This window comes from Rhinolophus hipposideros, assembly GCF_964194185.1.
Source record: "Rhinolophus hipposideros genome assembly, chromosome: 11".
Taxonomy (NCBI): domain Eukaryota; kingdom Metazoa; phylum Chordata; class Mammalia; order Chiroptera; family Rhinolophidae; genus Rhinolophus; species Rhinolophus hipposideros.
In genome coordinates, this window is record NC_138057.1 from 58,419,277 (window position 1) to 58,437,009 (window position 17,733).

General features: G+C 42.3%; 1 protein-coding gene across 1 annotated transcript; it reads right to left on the minus strand.

The window, feature by feature from the left end:
* Positions 1-11,389: 11,389 nt before the first annotated feature.
* On the minus strand, positions 11,390-15,412 carry LOC308505044 (spermatogenesis-associated protein 31D1-like; the record flags this gene model as incomplete). The annotated part of the gene is made up of 1 exon (XM_081066701.1): positions 11,390-15,412. The coding sequence occupies one exon, from the start codon at positions 15,410-15,412 to the stop codon at positions 11,390-11,392; it is 4,023 nt and encodes a 1,340-aa protein (XP_080922827.1).
* Between the last annotated feature and the right edge of the window lie 2,321 nt (positions 15,413-17,733).

Sequence of the window (17,733 nt, forward strand, 5' to 3'; positions counted from 1 at the left end):
ATTTGCAGCTGGAATCTATAGGTGTGATTAACTAAGTCATCTAATTTCATTTATTGTTTCAATAAAGACAAATTATTAAATGTAATATTAAGTATAATTAAGTTGTTATTCCTTTGTAAGACATTGCAAAGGAATCATTTAAAAAAATGATTAAGGAGAAAATTTCATTTGTAATCCATATGTACCTATTTAGAATTATGGAAATAAAGCTATTCCTTCCATTGGTAATGACTCTAAAATAATTTGTAAAAAATACACTGAGAGTTACATTTATGTACTACTTATCAGCATTGAAATGCATCATCAAATTCTGATGACTAGAATGCTGCATGACTTCCAAGGCTAGGCCATAAAAGGTTTCTTTTACCTGGCTTTCTCTTTCTACTTGGCTTTGTCTTTCTCCCAGGACATGAACCCTTGGAGCCCTAAGCTGCCAATTAAGAATCCAGCTAGCCATGCAACCATGCTGGAAAGACTATGAGGTGAGAACATATAGAGACAGAGTGAGATACCCAAGACGCCCCAGTGTTAGGGTGTGGCAGTGACATAGAGGCTTGCCACAATCATCTCTTCTTCCAGAGCAGATATTATCTAAGATGGGACAGTATGTGCCAAACGTTATTGAATCCACTGATTTGCTACCAATAACAATCTGAGATCCATCTCTGGAAAAGTTGAAGTATGAGGGGAAAAAACCTGAAGACTTAAAAGAAGTATATTTATTTTGCTTCAAAAAAAAAATAAAATAGCAAAATATTTCATTCAATGAACAAACGCTTTTTGAGGGTTTGTGACTTTTATTTACAAACAAAGCTCTCTTTAGGAAGAAAAGAAAATATGAGATATAGAGGAGGAATTGCATTGAAATAATAATGTATACTTTCAAAGCCCTTTCAGAGAAATGATTTTATTCAAACTCCACAACAGTTACCTGTGTTATTAAAAGAAGGTTTTATTTCCACTCTAAAGATGAAGAAACTGAGGTTCAGAAAAGCTAAGAGTATCTCTGTTGAAGCAGCACTTTCTCTACAACTACCCTAAGTCAAGTTTCTTTTTTTATGAGTGTTTATAGCACCATGTTCCTCTCTTCCATAGTATTATAAGATTTACAGTTGCATTTATTTGTGTGATTAGTTAAGTGTTAAGTTTGTTTTCCTCACAAGACTGTACATTTCATTGGAGCATGGACTGTATTTTACCCACCACTGTAATCTCCAACACCTCCCACAGTCTAGTTTATTGTTAGTATGCAATAATACTTTATGAATAAATTAATGATGTCATATTCTCCAATACTGATAAAATAATATCTAAAAAGCACCAAACCATTGAAGTGAATCTGGACTTCCAAATATCTAGCTCTTCAAATATTTTGAAAAAACTTTACCTCAGATGGATTTGTGGTAGAAAATCATGCAATAATCTCACACAATATTTAAACTGCTCTTCTAGTGAACTATAATTTAGATTTTTTTAACTCAGTCATCAGAAGAGAAACAGATATCACACAAATCATGTTAAGTGGAGGTTTATTTTAAAGAAAATCTTTCCACTTATTCATTAATTCAATTATTTATAAATTTTTCTCAGAACATGCTTTTTAGTACCTCATATTTATTTAAAACCACATTTAGTATTGTAGGGAATAGAAAATTAAATATTATATGCAATCACAGTCTCGGGATTATTATAGTCGATTTTAAGAGACTAGAAAATCTTATGTTACTTTTTTTGTGTGTGTGTATGTACACATTTACTTTTATTGTAACAAAGCAACTTGTACACTTTTAACGTTTAAAACTGAGCATCATCTTTCCTTTCCAGTGAAACAAAAAGAAAATTTAAAAATAAAGAGGAACAAAATTACAATAGAGGATGTCAATTACGAAATGGAATATGATAAAAATGATTAAGTTCCAAAAACACTGTGCAGGGAATTCATTCTAGTAGGCATTGATTGAAGACTGAAGTTAGATGCAGTTTCATGGAAAAGGCCAAGGAGAAACAGGACAAATCATGGACTGACTGTGGAAATTGCAAGTAAGGCTGAGACAACTAATGAATATGTGGCAATGCATTTGGGACAGGGAATGTGGTGACATCAATGGAGAGATCTGCAAAGGCCAGATGTGGAGGACCTTATGTTCTCTTAATCCGGAAATCTTTTGGAAGCAATGGCACATTTTTTTTCCTCATAAGTCACCCTGGAAATAATGTAGATGATAGAATGCAATATGTTGGGGTGGCCGTGGCTTTTAGAAGGCAAGGTGATTAGCTGTGACTGTTGGAGATGATATAGATACGAGACAGCAGAGTACAGAAGCTACAGTCCTTGGTTATTGAGTTAACACTGTGGGGATTGGGGTTGAGTAAAATATAGAGAGAAGGTAGAAGCCCTAGGATTCTTGTTAGAGCTTGGAAAGAAGATGGTGCCATTTTCTGAAAAATAAAAAAAGACTATAGTACATGCAAATGTATGAGAGAGGATAAATCATTCAGCTTACGTAAGGTAGTAGTGGAAGATGCAGTGGTAGATATCCATGTAGCAGTTGAAATGAAAAAAATAAAGTAGAAAAAATATGAAATATAAATCAGAACACACACACACACACACACACACACACACACACACACACACCACAAGAGGATTGGTACAAAGTAGAACAAGAAGAATGAAGATACAATTTGAAAGTTATCAGCACATGAAAGGTATTTAATGACAAGTGTAGATTAAGTCACACAGAGTCAATACGTAGTTTGAGAAGAACACAAAGATGAGTATAGACACATGGAGAATACCAAGAGTTATGGCTTAAACAGGATTAGCAGATAGTGAGAAGCATTGACCCAGATGTATGAGCATAAACTGATGAAAGTAATGACCCCCAAATAAAGACAGAACAGGGTATGTGAAAGAAGAAATAGTTAAGTGTCGGGTGCTGCTGAGAGTTCAAATAATGTAAGGACTGAAAATAAAATGTTGGATTTGGCAATTTAGGAAATTATTGGTAACCACTTTGAGAGCAGTTTCAGTCGGGTGACAGGCAGAAAGTAGTTTTCAGTAGGTGGAAGTAAAACTGGCAGGTGAGGGAGCCAGTTCTTCAGTGAGAAGAGGTTGATTTTCAAAATATTTGGCTATAAAGACAATGTGACATATAGGGTGAGTGGCAAAAGGAGGGCCTCTTTATTTTAATATGGCAGAATGGAGGATGTTTATTTGCTGGAAGGTACAAACTGATAGAAAGAAAACCATTGATTTAATAAGAATCTTAATGAATTAGAAACACTAGGGATTCAAATTACAATCAGAGATATTTGTTTCAAATAAAATACTGTGAAAATATCTAAATGTACCACAGTTGCTTTATCCACTCACCCTGGACATTTTGGTTGCTCCCAGTTTTGGCAATGATGAATGAAGCTCTAACAAACCTTATTTAAAGAAAACTACCATACTGAGATATCATTCACATACCATACAACTTATATATTAAAAATGTACAGTTCATTGGCTTTTAGCATATTCACCATGTTGTGTATCCATCACCGCAATCAATTTTAGAACACGTTCAACACTCAGAAAGAAACTCTGTTCCCATTGTCCTTCACCCTTCACTCTTCTTATTTCCCCCAGCCCTAGTTTCCCCCAATCTACTTTCTCTGTAGTTTGGTGAATTCTGAACATCTCATACAATGGCATCATACAGCATGTGGCCTTTTGTATCTGGCATCTTTGACTTTGCATGTGTTCAAGGTTCATTTCTGTTGTAGTATGTATCAGTGCTTTATTTATTATATGGCAAATAATATTCTATTGTGTGGAGATACCACATTTTGTGTATACATTGATCAGCTGACGAACATTTGGGTGTTTCCCCTTTTTAGCTAGCATGAATAAACCTGCTATGAAGGTTTGTGTACATGTTTTGGTGCTGATGTACGTTTTCATTTCTTGCTTCTTCATTTTTGCAATTATAAAGTCACAATTTGTGAAAACTTGTTGCTTTGTGAGATTTTGGTACATAACCATGTTAGCTTCTGTATGAAATGAGGTTTTTTGGGTCTAAATGCAGTTTTTATCAGTTACAGGGGGCATCCATGTACCGTCCTGCCAACACTCTCAAAATTAGCCCTTGAATCAGCAGGAGTGACAGTGATGTGTAACACTTAACATTTAGAAATAATGGACACCTTATATTTTCAAGTTTCTGTTCTTTGAAAGTCAGAAAAGGGTGTGGGTAGAAGAAGTGCAATGCAGCCAGAGGGAACATGAGCAAGCCTATAACATACATAAAAGTACATGTCTGGTCACATACAGCGTAAGGTATTTACCTAAAGATGAGAGTAGCAAAAAATGAGGCTAAAAGGTAGAACAAGAGTCATTTATAAAAGATGTTAAAGGACAGTTTAAGAAACTTGGACGTTCAACTGAGGGCAGTGGGAAGCTGAGGTTTTCCTAACCAGAGGAAAGGCATAGTCAGATCTCTGTTGGAAGCATGACTGGCAAAAGAGAAGATGGTGGAGTGCTTGTTGAGAAATACGCAAATTATCACCGCATCACATAGGACTCTCTCTTGCAGATGATAGAAAATCAGGTGAATTTAAAATAGAAGCCAATAAAAGACAATTAAAAATTTTAAATTGTCATATATTGGCTTCTATATCTCCACAATACAGCAGCAGTACATTCAGCTTCTGACTCCGTTAGTTCTGCTTTCTCAATGTTGACTCATCCTCACAACTCCTCGCTTGTGCTCCCAACAGGCGTCTTAAAAGGAAAAACAGAATTGTTGTCCCAGTGTGCTCAACTACAGTTCTGATATTCAGCTGAATAGGACTAGCTCAGGTCATAAGGACACCCCTGAGACGATTACTGGAACCAGAGAATACTATTAGCCAAGCCTATGTCAGTGCTTCTCAAAACTGTGGTCCATGGACCAATGCTCATTTTCACATTTTTGTTGCCATCTGCAACAATTTAAGTATAGAAATTGAGGGTGGGTAGAAGCTTTTATTGCCATTTGACAAAATAATTAAATTTAATAATAAAAATTTGAGGCTTGTATTCCGCATGTTTTTGTTTTGTGTGTCATTTTCCAAGTGATTCGTTTTTATTGTATTTTCCACAATATCAGTCCACACAGTGGATGGAGGTTAGGGAGAAGACCGTCAACTTCTCCTTCACCACAGCAAGTTTGAGAATCTGTAGTGTAATGTACATGCTTCACTGTGGAGAGTGAAGCGTGGGGTGAGTGAGCATTCTGGAAGCACACAGAGAACCTTGGTGCAGACCTTTCCTTCTCTTCATTAGAGGGGGCATTAAGAAAGTTCCACTGTAATTTAGGCACCTAATTTGGAGAGAGGAAGGACACTCCCAGACTTACTTTAGCTCTCCTTTCTTTCTCCTGCTTTCTTCCATGTTGACCTGCTCTCCTGATTCAGAGTCCCTGGTAAGAATTGACTCTGCTTAAGCTTTGGATGTGGTTATTTTAATAGACTAAACATTACATGGGCATTTGTGTGCCCTCCCCATTGTACTTTTATGACTAGAAGCAAAGCATTTTAATGGTTCTCCTAATTGCCCAAAATAGTATATGAATATGAGATTAGTTAAAAGTCTTATGCCAAATGTTAAATATACTGAAGGGAATAACTGTACTGTATACAAAAGACTCTGCTTTTTCTTCAGAAATACACAATGAAATACTCAAGGAGAAAGTACGTGATGCATGAAATATAATGTCAAATATTCAGGAATGTATGCATAGTTTTCGTTCATGCATGCATGTGTATATACATATAAAGAGAGAGATGGGAGGGAGGGGGGAGGCAGAAACAGAGAGAGACAGGAGAGAGATAGTAAATGAGTCAAAATATTAGTAGATAAATCTGGATAAACGTTTCATGGCTTTACCATCCATACAACTTTTCCACAAGTTTATTTATTTTGAAATAAACACATTCTTTAAATGGACCATTCACTGTTTTTTTGTTTTTGGTTTTTTTTTAATTTTACCTGATCTTTGAGATTTTTGCCTTTGAAACCCACAGCTACTCTGGACACCATAACCGGACCCCAGAAGTATGCAAATGCAACTTTAAAACGGTTGTCTCAGGTTCTCTCCCAGGCAAGAAACCTGGAATCCTCTGCACATTTGAAGCATCTGAACATTGCCACAGGATTTCACAAAATACTCAAGAGTAACCCTTCCGACCCCCACCCCATTTTTTTTCAATTATACACAATATAAAACACACACTAAATTGAAGATGCTTACAGCTTGGAACCCCTAATCTCTTCCTTACCTGGTGCAACCAGGTTGTCTGTCTTCCAGGGTTTTGTGGTGTGAATTGGTTTGCCAGCAGTTCCTCTGCTCTGCTAGTCACTTACCACTCCTCCACCAGATGTTCATCTTCCAAAAATGGGCTTTTTGGAACACATTTTATCCTTTTTAGACATCTTTTATCCTATCCTCTCCCCTTCTTGTCATGCTCAAGCACTTAGTCTTTTTAATTCCTTTGTTTTAACAGCTTTATTGAAGTTATACTTCACATACCACACAATCCACTCATTCAAAGTGTGTAATTCCATGCTTTTCCTGCATTCACAAACGTGTGCATCATCACAGCCAATGTTAAAATATTCATGTCTTCAGAAAGAAATCTCATAACCTTTAGCTACCATCCACCTCTTCCCTCCTCCCCCCTCAGCCCTAAGCAACTACTAATCTACTTTGTCTCTGTTCTTTTCGTATGTGGACATTTCACATGAATGGCATCCTATGTGGTCATTTCTGACTGGCTTCATTCGCTTGCTTTATGTTTTCAAGGCCCAAAATGTTTACCATTTTGAGGAAGTGCCAGACTATTTTCCCAAAAAGCTGCACCATTTTCATTGCCACCGGCAGTGTGTGAGGGTTCCACTTTCTCCATATTCTCAGCAACTTATTATCTGACTTTTTGATTCTAGTCATGGGTGTGTGTGTGTGTGTGTGTGTGTGTGTGTGTGTGTGTGTGTGTGTGTGGTGCTATGTTGAAGAGGTTTTGATTTTGCATTTTCCTGCTAGCTAATAATGCTGAGCATCTTCTCATTGAATCTTTTACTTTTCATGGCATTTTGGGAAGTAGAGGAGATAAGTGTATCTGACCGATTTACTGTGTTTAACTCAAAACATAATAGGTCATTTTAATGTGTGACATGAAAACATTTTCTTCTAAATATTTCAAAACACATGTAGCTATACCAAGAACTATGACCATGTTTAGGTTTCTACTTGTATACTTTCTAGATGTTACTATAGTTACTGTGTGATGAAGGGACAGTGATACCGCACACTGGATCTGCTCCGTAAGATCATTTCTTGATGGACTTGAGGGAAGAATTCACTCAAATGACTCCTCAGGGTTGAGGAAAAGGCAGAACAGAACTGACTGCCAAAGCCTCTAGCAGCTCAATGCTTTTTCACCAATGTCACCAATGCTGTTTACATCTGTGGTGTATATGTGTGTCCCACTAGTGATAAATACCAAAGAAATGTGAGAACTTTGACAAGAGCACATGGGGTATGATTGAAAGGTGGATGGCAGGATATTTCAGTGGGCTTTTTCCCGTTACTGTAGTCTAAAAATGGGGTGTGTCACATATGCCAGATGATAATTGGGAAATTGTGTGAGAGTACATGGGAATATATATTGATCTATCTGCTCATGTGCATGATTAATCATTTCTGGATTACAATGTTTTGAAAAGAAAAGATGATACGCACCTCATAAGGATGGAGGCAGGGGTTATAAAAGGATTCCTGTCAAGCTCCATCAAGAGTAGAGTTTAGCTATTTCTAAAATAAGACAATTTCATGGATGTCCCGACTTGTTCATGAGACTTGTTCTTGAGTTTGGCGGCAGAGGGGCAGAAGGAAGGATAGAGGGAGGGATGTATGCAGGTGTGTTCGTATTTACATTGTGATGATAACCACCGATGTGTGAGCGTCTGTTGGCTTTACTATCGAAATACACAAGTATTTCCGTGGAAATTTGCCTCGTTAATATTTTAAAAGTGTAGATCATAATGAATTCTCTTAGAATACTTTGTGTACTCTGTTGCTTTATGTCTCATTTTTAATTGAACATGAAGGGAATGCAGTATTTTAATTGTAACTCTGCCAATACCTTTATCATAGAGGCCTGTTGCCGTTTTTATCCTTTATGAAATTTTTGTCGCCAAGAAAGGCAAGATTACATTTTTTTTCTTCCAGATTGAGTTGGTGTAGTGTGTTCTTGGTTATCAAAATACTCATATAGTTTTGGGATTTTGAAATAGTAAATATTCATACGTGTGGAAAAGCTTGATACATAACTATACAATCTTAATTACATAAAAATGGAAGCTTAGTTGTGTAGATACACACAGGACCTAGAAGGACACATCAAACCAAACTGCTTTTGATTATGACTTTGCCTTGTGTTTTCACTTTCTTACTATATGCACATGTTAACTTTCAAAAAAATAAATGTTATTTCCAAAACCTAAAAAAAAAATAAATAAATAAATAAATAAATAAATAAATAAAATAAAAAATAAATAAAATAAGACAATTTCAGGAAGTACTTTTATTTTTTATTTTTGAGTATAGGAGGGAAATCTCTTTCCATATAACAGGAAGGAAAAAGGAAAGGAAGAATGTGAAAGTGTATTTTTGAAGAGTTTTGATGAAAAGTTCCTGTCTCTCAGCTTCTAGCTCCTCTGTGAACAGTGGCCAGCACAGATTTCAGTAAGTGGAGATGGCTTCAGTTTTAGGAAAGTGAACGAGATTTGAAATATGTTTGAGTAGTAATGGAGAGAGGATGGACTCAGGAAACTGACCTAAGCTCCATTTGTTCTGTTCACATGTTGTTAGTAAGCATGGTATAATTATTTATAGAATGAATTAATGATTTCCAGGAAGTTCTGGGGCTGTATCTATCTGTATATCAGTAGACTCGATTGTGGGATTTAATCCAATAGTGGTCACTTACTTTTAGGAAGGCATTTCTGGGATTTAATCCAATAGTGGTCACTTACTTTTAGGAAGGCATTTCTGGGAAAACAGAGTTGAAATGTTGCCAAACAGGAAGAATTAAATGGAATTGGAGGGGGCACATTTGTCGTTGAGCTTTTTCAATATTTCTTACCAAGACCACCAAGTCTGTGTTAGAAGGGGAGGAAAAAAGAGCTTGATGGATTGACAAAGGAGTAAGTGGAAAAATGAATGAGCTGGAGTTTAAAAATTAACAAGGAGCATATAAGCTGGAAAGATAGGGAGATGAGGCCAGAGCTTGGAATATCAGACTCTAGTATTCCAGATGGTAGAGGTATCCCTTGTAAGGAGCTCTGTAATGTGGAAGTAAGTAATGTGGAAGTAAGCTCTGGAATGTGGAAGTAAGTGCCCTGGAAATAAGTGCTCTGTAATGTGGAAATAAGTGCAGGGCCTGGATTGGATTTCTTCCACTCACTCTAAAGCATCCTTTCCTTACTTAATGGCTTTATTTTACCGTGGAACGTAGGTTGCTGCATGTTCAACAATCCTACCACTGACAGCTAAGTGATGCTTTCACTTTTCAGTTCATCTTACGGAAAGTGAAGGACCGTAAGATGAGATGGTGCAGGAACTGGGAGGCTGAGTCATTGCCTGTTCCATCACATGGGTGTTGGAGCCCTCCACTGCCTCCTCACTTCTCAAGTTTCCTGCCATAGGCCCCACCCATTTTTTGTCCCTCAATGAAATCTGCATTTTTTTCCTGTAACCCCAAGCTTCAGATATTGTAGGGTTAATGGGATGACTCAACATGAAGATAAAGTGTGGTAGTGAGAGAGAGCCGTGGTGGACATCTGTTTTTGTCTGTACAGGATTCACACATCTTGCTGGAAAAACTAACTCAAGTGCTTTCCAGGACAGTCACTCTATTTTTGAGTCCCAGTCTGTAAAGTGGAGCTGCCTTCTCTCCAGTCTCCTGTTGTAAGGGTGGGTATGTGTGCAGTCATGGCTAATAAAAGCATTCCATGGAGATCCACGGTGAGCCCCCAAATAGCTGTAACCCACTTCTGGTGCATGAGCTACAGGTGTTCTGGGGGAGATTGGTTAGGACTCCACTACAGCCAAGAAAATCACAGGTGACGTCTCCATCCTCACAGCTGAACGGTACACGCTAAGGGCAAGATCATGTATATTTGCATCAAGCATGGATGGAAGGAAGGCACCAAGATCACCTTCCTCAAAGACAGGGATGCCATGCCCAGTGACACCCCTGCAAATATTGTTTTACTACGCAAACAAGAGCTCTGTGCCTTTTTTGCATAAGGCATCAGTATGCTGTGCGGTGCTCTGATCAGCCTTGAACCAGTAGAGCTTGGATCAGATTGAGGAAGCTGGGAGCAAGACAGAGTCTCAGTGTGGGGATGATGACGCAGAGACTTTGTTGCACCCACAGGTCATTCTTTGCCCTTTTCCTCTCTTCTTTCCCACTCACTATAAGGCATCCTTTCCTTACTTAATGGCTTTATTTTACCGTGGAACGTAGGTGGCTGCATGTTCAACAATCCTTCCACTGACAGCTGAGTGATGCTTTCACTGTCCAAAAAAGGGTATCACCAACCTGACAGCCTGAAGAAACATGCAGGGACGGGAACCAGGTCCAGAAGGTGACTTTCCAGCAGGAAAACTTCAGTGTCGAGTGTAAAGGATGCTTCCCCAACACCTTAGCAGGACCCACGAGACAGACTTTGAAGCAGCATCTATGCTGTTCCTAGAACTGACCCCAACCAGCCCAGGATCCACTGTGGCAGTATACCCCCCTCAAACACACGCATTGAGGTGTCACCCACCCTGGGATCCTCTGATCAGTGATTTCTAAATAATGACTAAACCACTGTTTCTTCTTCACCGATATTCTCTGCAGACAGACCTGTCCTTGACCCTCCTCAGGTATAGAAGGCCTGTCTTCCCCACCGCCCTAAAGGATATATAGCCTCCATGAAGGGGAAGCTGTGGACTGCATGTGCTCATTAGGCCTAAGCTACGAGGCAGGAGACATAGCCCATCTCCTCACACTTCATCAGGGATGAAATGGGTTTTGGGGGGCACGTGATATCTATTTCTCAACTAGAGCTCCAGGGGGCTAGTCACCTTTTAGAAGCTAAAAGAAGCAATCGGTAAGAGCTGACCTAACTCCTTCCTTTCCCTAAGCCCAAACCTGAGTTACCCTAACCCATGTCCCCAACGCAGTACACAGAAAAGGTATCACTATTGTGGAGAAACATTTATTAGGGAGAATCAATTCTCTCCACAAGGAAGAATTTAGTTGGGGGTGGGAAAATGTCTTCCCTAGAAATTCTCGAGAATGATATTGTGTCTCAGTAATAGAGACCCATCTCTGAAGCCATGCTTTCAGCAGGGGTGAGAGCAGCCTGATGCCCCTGGCCACCATGATGCCGGTAGGTGTGGCTTGGATGGGGCACAGCCTCCCTGTGGGGGGTGGATTGGGGGAGCTTCTCACATGAGCACTGCTCCTTAAATACTGTAGCTTTCTGGGGTTGTCTCCCCTTGTCTCTGGTTTGTCTAAGACTTGTGGAACTCTGGCCTGGGCTTGGATGGGGCACAGTCTCCCTGCAGGGCCCAGATTGGAAGCGCTTCTGATATAACAACTGCTGCTTCAATGCCCCAGCTTTCTGGTGGGGTTGTCTGTCCCTGTCTTGGATGTGTCTAAGATGTGTAGAGCTCTGGCCAACAAAGCCAGAAGCTTGTTGGCATGACTTTGTCACTTTACAGCAGGGAGGCCTGCAGTTGAAAGAATGCCCCCGGATAAGCCCTGCCTGGGCTCGTGCCTGTGCCTTCTGCTGGGCTTGCCCAAACTTCACTGGGGAAGGAAGGCGCTCTTGGGTGCAGGGCATATCTGTTGCATGCCGACGCCCCAGTTTCTCTTGTAGAAACTTCCCCATGCCTGTCATGACTTTCGGGCCTTTGGTCACCCCAGTGAAAGCCCTTGTACTTTTATCTGGGCCTCTGCTCCCTGCAGATGATAAGGGGCTGCTCTTTTCCTGGGAATTTTCTTGCTGTTCGCATTTTACCCCAGGGCGAATCCATTGAAAGAAGCGCTTCATTTTTATTCTGAGAAGTCTTTCAAAGGGAGACAACCCCTCCTGTGCCAGGGTCTGGGAAGACTTGCTCCCAAGCACCTCCTCTAATGCTACCTCCTGAGGAGGAACACTCTTCCTTCCAGGTTGGGATGTTTCGAGCCCTGTATCACCTCCACCAAGTGTTTCTGACTTGGGGCCTTGATGGCTCCCTCTCCTTTTTTCTTGTGGGAAATTCTTATCTTGGACACACCTTAAGACGTGCTCAGGGAGCCAAGGCTCCTGCCGCTGCTGCATACAGACTCCTCGGTCCTCCAAATACACGTGCAGCACATGGGGAGCTCCCATGTCCACACTGGAGACACTATGAGCGTGAGTCCGGGAGGTGGTGTAAATCAAGCCATTTGAGGCAATGGACAGGTCACTGCATGGGCCTTCGGCCTGGCTACACTCCATGTTCTCTGGTTCAGATTGTAACTCACCAGAGAGATGCTCCCTGGGGTCTGATGATTTAGCATCCTGGAGAAATAGCATTTTTGGTGGGGGACTTTCAGGGCTCACAGTAGTTTCTCTTTTATTCTCATTTACAGGAATCCCCTGGGAGATTCCCGGCTTGCTAGTTGTCAGGATGTCACTAGTATTTGATTGAAGTCCGTTGAGCTCCTTAGTCCTGAACAGCACCCCGGTCACGGGTACAGAAATCGGTTCTGATTGGTTCTCCATCTCTTTGCCCTTTTGCCTTTCTGATCGATCAGTGGTTATTACACTCTGATCCTTGCACTCGTGTCTGGCCACAGGTCGCATTGCAGTCAGCTTTGGGGAGGGTACTTTGATTAGTAGAGTCTGTTTCGGATTTTCTTGGCTGGTGATGCTTTGTGTGACAGGCATAAGAGTCTGTCTGGCCTCCCTCATTCTCTGGATGTCCCCTGCAAGGCCATGGTACATAACAGAGGGTGACTGACTCAGAGCCCCCCGTTTTTCCTGGCCCACATACGAGGTGGCAGGGAGAGGACAAGCCAGGATGGAGGTTGAGTATGAGTATGCTGCTGTCACATCGTCTCCATGGAGAGATGTAGTGCTTCCTCTGAGGGGCATGGAGCTCCCAGATTTGGAGCTCACCTCAGAACTCAGGTTCATTGAGGAAGTAAGTTTGGAATACAGCGAGGTATCTTTCGATTGAACGATCTTTAAGGATTCAAGGACCTTGGAGGGAAGGCCATACCGCATTCTCAGACAGAAATTTTTCATGTGGGTGTCCAGCAACTGTTGCGCACAGCACTCAAGGAAGGAGAGCTCCTGGAAGGTGTTCAGGCAGCAGTCCCCACCCACTGATGGCGGCACACTTCTCCGTTTTGTTTCAGTGTGGGCATTCACAGACAGAGTCGGTATCTGCTTCATAGCAGGCCATGTACTGTGCACAGGCGCAGGCAGTCGACCCGCATTAATGTCCTCAAACTTGGTGCCCGAATGTCCTTTCAAGATATTTTCCACTTGTCCCTGGAGTAGACTCTGCCTTGACACCATTGGACTTCCTCCCGACAGACCCATCATAAGACTGTCTAGCTTTTCCTCGGAGTCATACCCCGGATCTTTAGCTGAAGAGCTCTCTGCATCTCTTGATACACCAACTTTTTGGTCATTCTCTGGGTGGTCTCCCTCACCCTTCAGCTCATCTTGCTTGAGCTGAAGCATTTCTGAGCTGCTGTCAGAGGAACCGCTGTGTGGGCTCAGGCCAACAAGGTGATTTTTGCTACTCTGTCCTTTGAATGCACAGATCCGTGAGAGTCCGTAATTGTTCTTTGACTCAGCTGTGTCTGCACAATGGCTCAGAGGCCTCAACAGGGAGAGAGACTCATAGATTCTGCGGGGCAGGCCCCACCGGTGTTGGATGAGCCTCTTTCGCAGGTGATTGTCTAGAGTTTTGCGAAGCTCATTGCTGAGCGGAATGTCTCCAGGAAGGATGGAGACTGAAACCTGGGCCTGGGAGGGCCAGTGGTAATAAAAGTGGGGAGCTGAAGAATAAAAGGCATCCTGAGATTGTTGGACCACAGAGGGTAGACCCCACAAGCGTTCCTGTTGCTTCCGCAAAACATGCCACTCGAGATGTTGCATTTCGGATGTGGTGATCGTGTCTGATTCATTTTGGGGTGGATGGAAATGCACTCCAGACCTGCTACTCTGGGGCAGAGGACCAGAGGGCAGGGTTGGGAGTGGGGACGGAAGGTGGGCCTGGGGCAGGGTTTGAGCGAAAGGCTGAGGCTGGACCTCAGGCAAGGACGGAGGTAGGGGATGGAAAAGTATGGGGTATTCTTGGCATGTGGAGGCATTTGATATTCTGTTGAAAATAAAGATAGAGGAATATTCACCCAGGACATGGACAGCAGAGGACAAGGACTCGCTGTGAAAAGATGGGAAACCCCAGAAAAGATAGATACGATTTTCCAGCAAGGAAGCCTCCCAGGCCTCAGGATGTGAGGGCTGCTGATGGACATGCAGTTCCGTTGGTTTGCCTTTGCTGTTCAAGAAAGGGAGGGTGACGACTGAGTCATGCTTATCAGCAGCTGACTCTAACATTGTTGTTGAAGAATTGAGGTGGTTGTCTGACTTAGGTTGTTCAGATCGAGTCAGAGTGAAATTGGAGTCTGGTGATGGTGAAGTGGACAGCACTGCTGCTTCGTGGTCATATGCGGATGACTTGGTGGGGATTAATTTCTGGGACAAATCTGGTAAGGAGTCGATATGGTGGGAAAGAGAAGGGTCAAGAAAGATGGTATTCAGGGTCAAAGGGGCCTCCAGTTGGAGAAGATCCGCTCTTGAAATACCACATGATAGGGTGCCAGGAGGTTGGCCCTGGGAATGTTCTGCTGGGAATTTGGATTCCAAGGGACGAAAAAGCTTTGGTGGCAAAGAGTGACCCAGTGATAAAAGTGAATGAGAGCTGGCTAAGGGGGTCATTGCATTAATGGAGAGAATTGGGGGTGGCAATGAGGAAGGCTCAGGCAGAGAGGCTGGTATTAGGTGTCCTGAAGGTAGTGCTGAGAAGGTGGGGGACAGAGGGAATGATGATTCAGTCACAGAAGCTGCAGAAGCCAAAAGGGACACAGAGGGTGTGGCATCTTCCAGGGCCTCTGGGAACAGTAGACTATTGATCTCGGCAGTTGCATGATTACACACCTCACAGAAGGGGTCTGGACATAACATTCGACGAAAGTGCATGGTATCATAATGCTGGCCCAGTGGACTGCAAGAGACAGGAGGTACAAAGCTGCGGCCAGGACCAGAACAAAGAAAGGAGGACCTCATGGCCCTTTGGGGTAGGGCCACCTGAAGCCTGCTGCCCTTCCCATTGCCCCATATCCATGACTTCACAATACACTCAGTAGCATTCACCCCAGGCCTTCATTCACATCCCCGTTACTATGGCTACTCCACCCCATGACTATGGAAGGCTGCACTGAATCCCTGGAATTGTATAGAACACCCCAAAAGGGATCAGGAAAGAGGGGGAAAGACTAGTCACCTTTTCAGGATAGAAATCAGCCTCTTTTTCTCCTCTTCTTCCCTCTGGTAATACGTGTATCTACACCCTGAGAAACCAGGAGAGAGTTACATGGGATGAAGGTAGAAACATAGGTATTATATAGGAGTCTCTTTATGACAGACCCTTGTGATATTAGAATGTGAAAGCTACAAGTAGATGAGGTCAAATGGTTGATGTTAATATTAGCATCGTTCCCATGTGTCTGTTGCTTCATTTGTAAAGTATTTTCACATAGATTATCTCATTTGATGCCCAAAACCATTGTGTGAAACAGAGAGGTCAGTGGTTACCTCAGAGAGGAATCTGCTTATCCAGGAAGTCAAAGTACACAAGGTCAGAGCACACAAGTTCTGAGTCTCCACATCTATTGGACAATGCCCATTGCTCAGGTCCATCACTGCTCAGGCCCAGGGATGGCAGAGCGGGGTGCCTGAGAAGTGTCTCAGGGTCTGACTGCCTTCCCATGAGCCTCTTCCCTGAGGGTTCTGTTTTCTAAGAGGTAATGTTATCTAGCAACTGATATATCCTCAGAGTTCATGGACCTGGGACCTTGTGGAAAGGACAGAGAGCTCACAATGCTCTCACCCTTGGAGAGCTCATGTAGAATAGGCAGAACCTTACCTTTCCGTGTTCCACCCTTCCTTCTCCTCTTGGCTCTGCCCTGATGCTGCGAAAAAGAAGAGAATCATTTCAGTCACTTCTCTCTGCTGGAAACTCAGGCATTTGTGATCCAAGAGTAGTTTTAATTGATTATTTTGATTGGTAGAACTTCGTGTTCTTTTATCAATTTTTATGGTATCAAAGTGTTTTCCATTTTTCCTTCTTTGAAAAACTCAAAGAAGGACTTTGTCTATGAAGTCCACACTTGGTATTCTCAGTGAGAAGTCCTCCCCTTAAGGAGAGTGTAGAATGTGAGGCCAACAGTCTCATCTCTGGTCCCTCCGAGAGGACCCTGTAACCTGGAGCAGAGCTCAGGCTCCAGCCTCTGCTCAAAAGCTCTCAAAGGCTCAGCACTGCTCTCTTGATCAGCCCAACACAGAGGAAATCTCTGTGCAGTGATGCCTGATATAGGAATGTGACCACGATGAAGTGCCGGGGGATTCTGTTCTCCTTCAGAGATCCCAAAATGTCTAAATAACCCAATCCAGGGCCAGGAAATCACTGTTTGGGGTTTGATCCTAGAATCCACCCATACACACCCACATGGTCTGTGAGCCTCCAAGGAAACAGTCCTGGCTGAACCCCTAGTCCTGCCTGGCCTTTAATTCTCAAGGATGTCCTATCCTCTCAGACTCTTCACTTCAGGTGTTACTCTGAGCCAACCATGCTCATTTTAAAAGGTGGGACTAGAAATGGAAACAACAATAGGGAAAATCTACAGGGACTCGCTCAGGGTTCCGTACCTTGTGCCTGTTTTTAGTTTCCTGGACTGTTGGTAAAGATGGAATCCCCAGCAGGTAGCACCAGAACAGAAGGAGCAACCACAACACACACATGCCAGTGAGGTTGGGGTTAGCATTGAAGGACGTTGAGAGGAAGCATAGACAAGGTTCACAAAGGCTATTCAGAAACGACAAAACATTCCGTAGTATGAATTCCATTATCTGAATTGCTAAGCTGCCTAAGGCTACTGAACTCTGAGAGCGCCCAAGACTCTTGACTTTATTGCCAGACCTGCTGTCACAAACCATTGGTGAGTCACAAGGGCTTGTGACACAGCACCTGCCCCACCCAGCAGCCCAGCAGATCCCTCCACTCCTCTTGGGCTTCTAGGTCCCTCCGCCCCACCTGCCCTCCTATTTTCAGTCCACCTTTCATCATATCGTATATTTGTCTTAATGAAATGTTCTGCACGTTCCACCTGTAACCCAGATATCACCTGGGTCCCCCTTTAATGTATGGAAACCTTGACTTGGGGCTTACCATGTCCACCACCTCAAAAGTCTGAAATACTGCCTGGAATGTTTGCTTGTACCCGACATTTATGTGTAGGGTCGTCTATGTCCTCAAATGCATCTTTCCTATAGAATATTTTGCCTCACATGAACCCAGATATAGAACTTAAATTTCTCTTATACTGAGT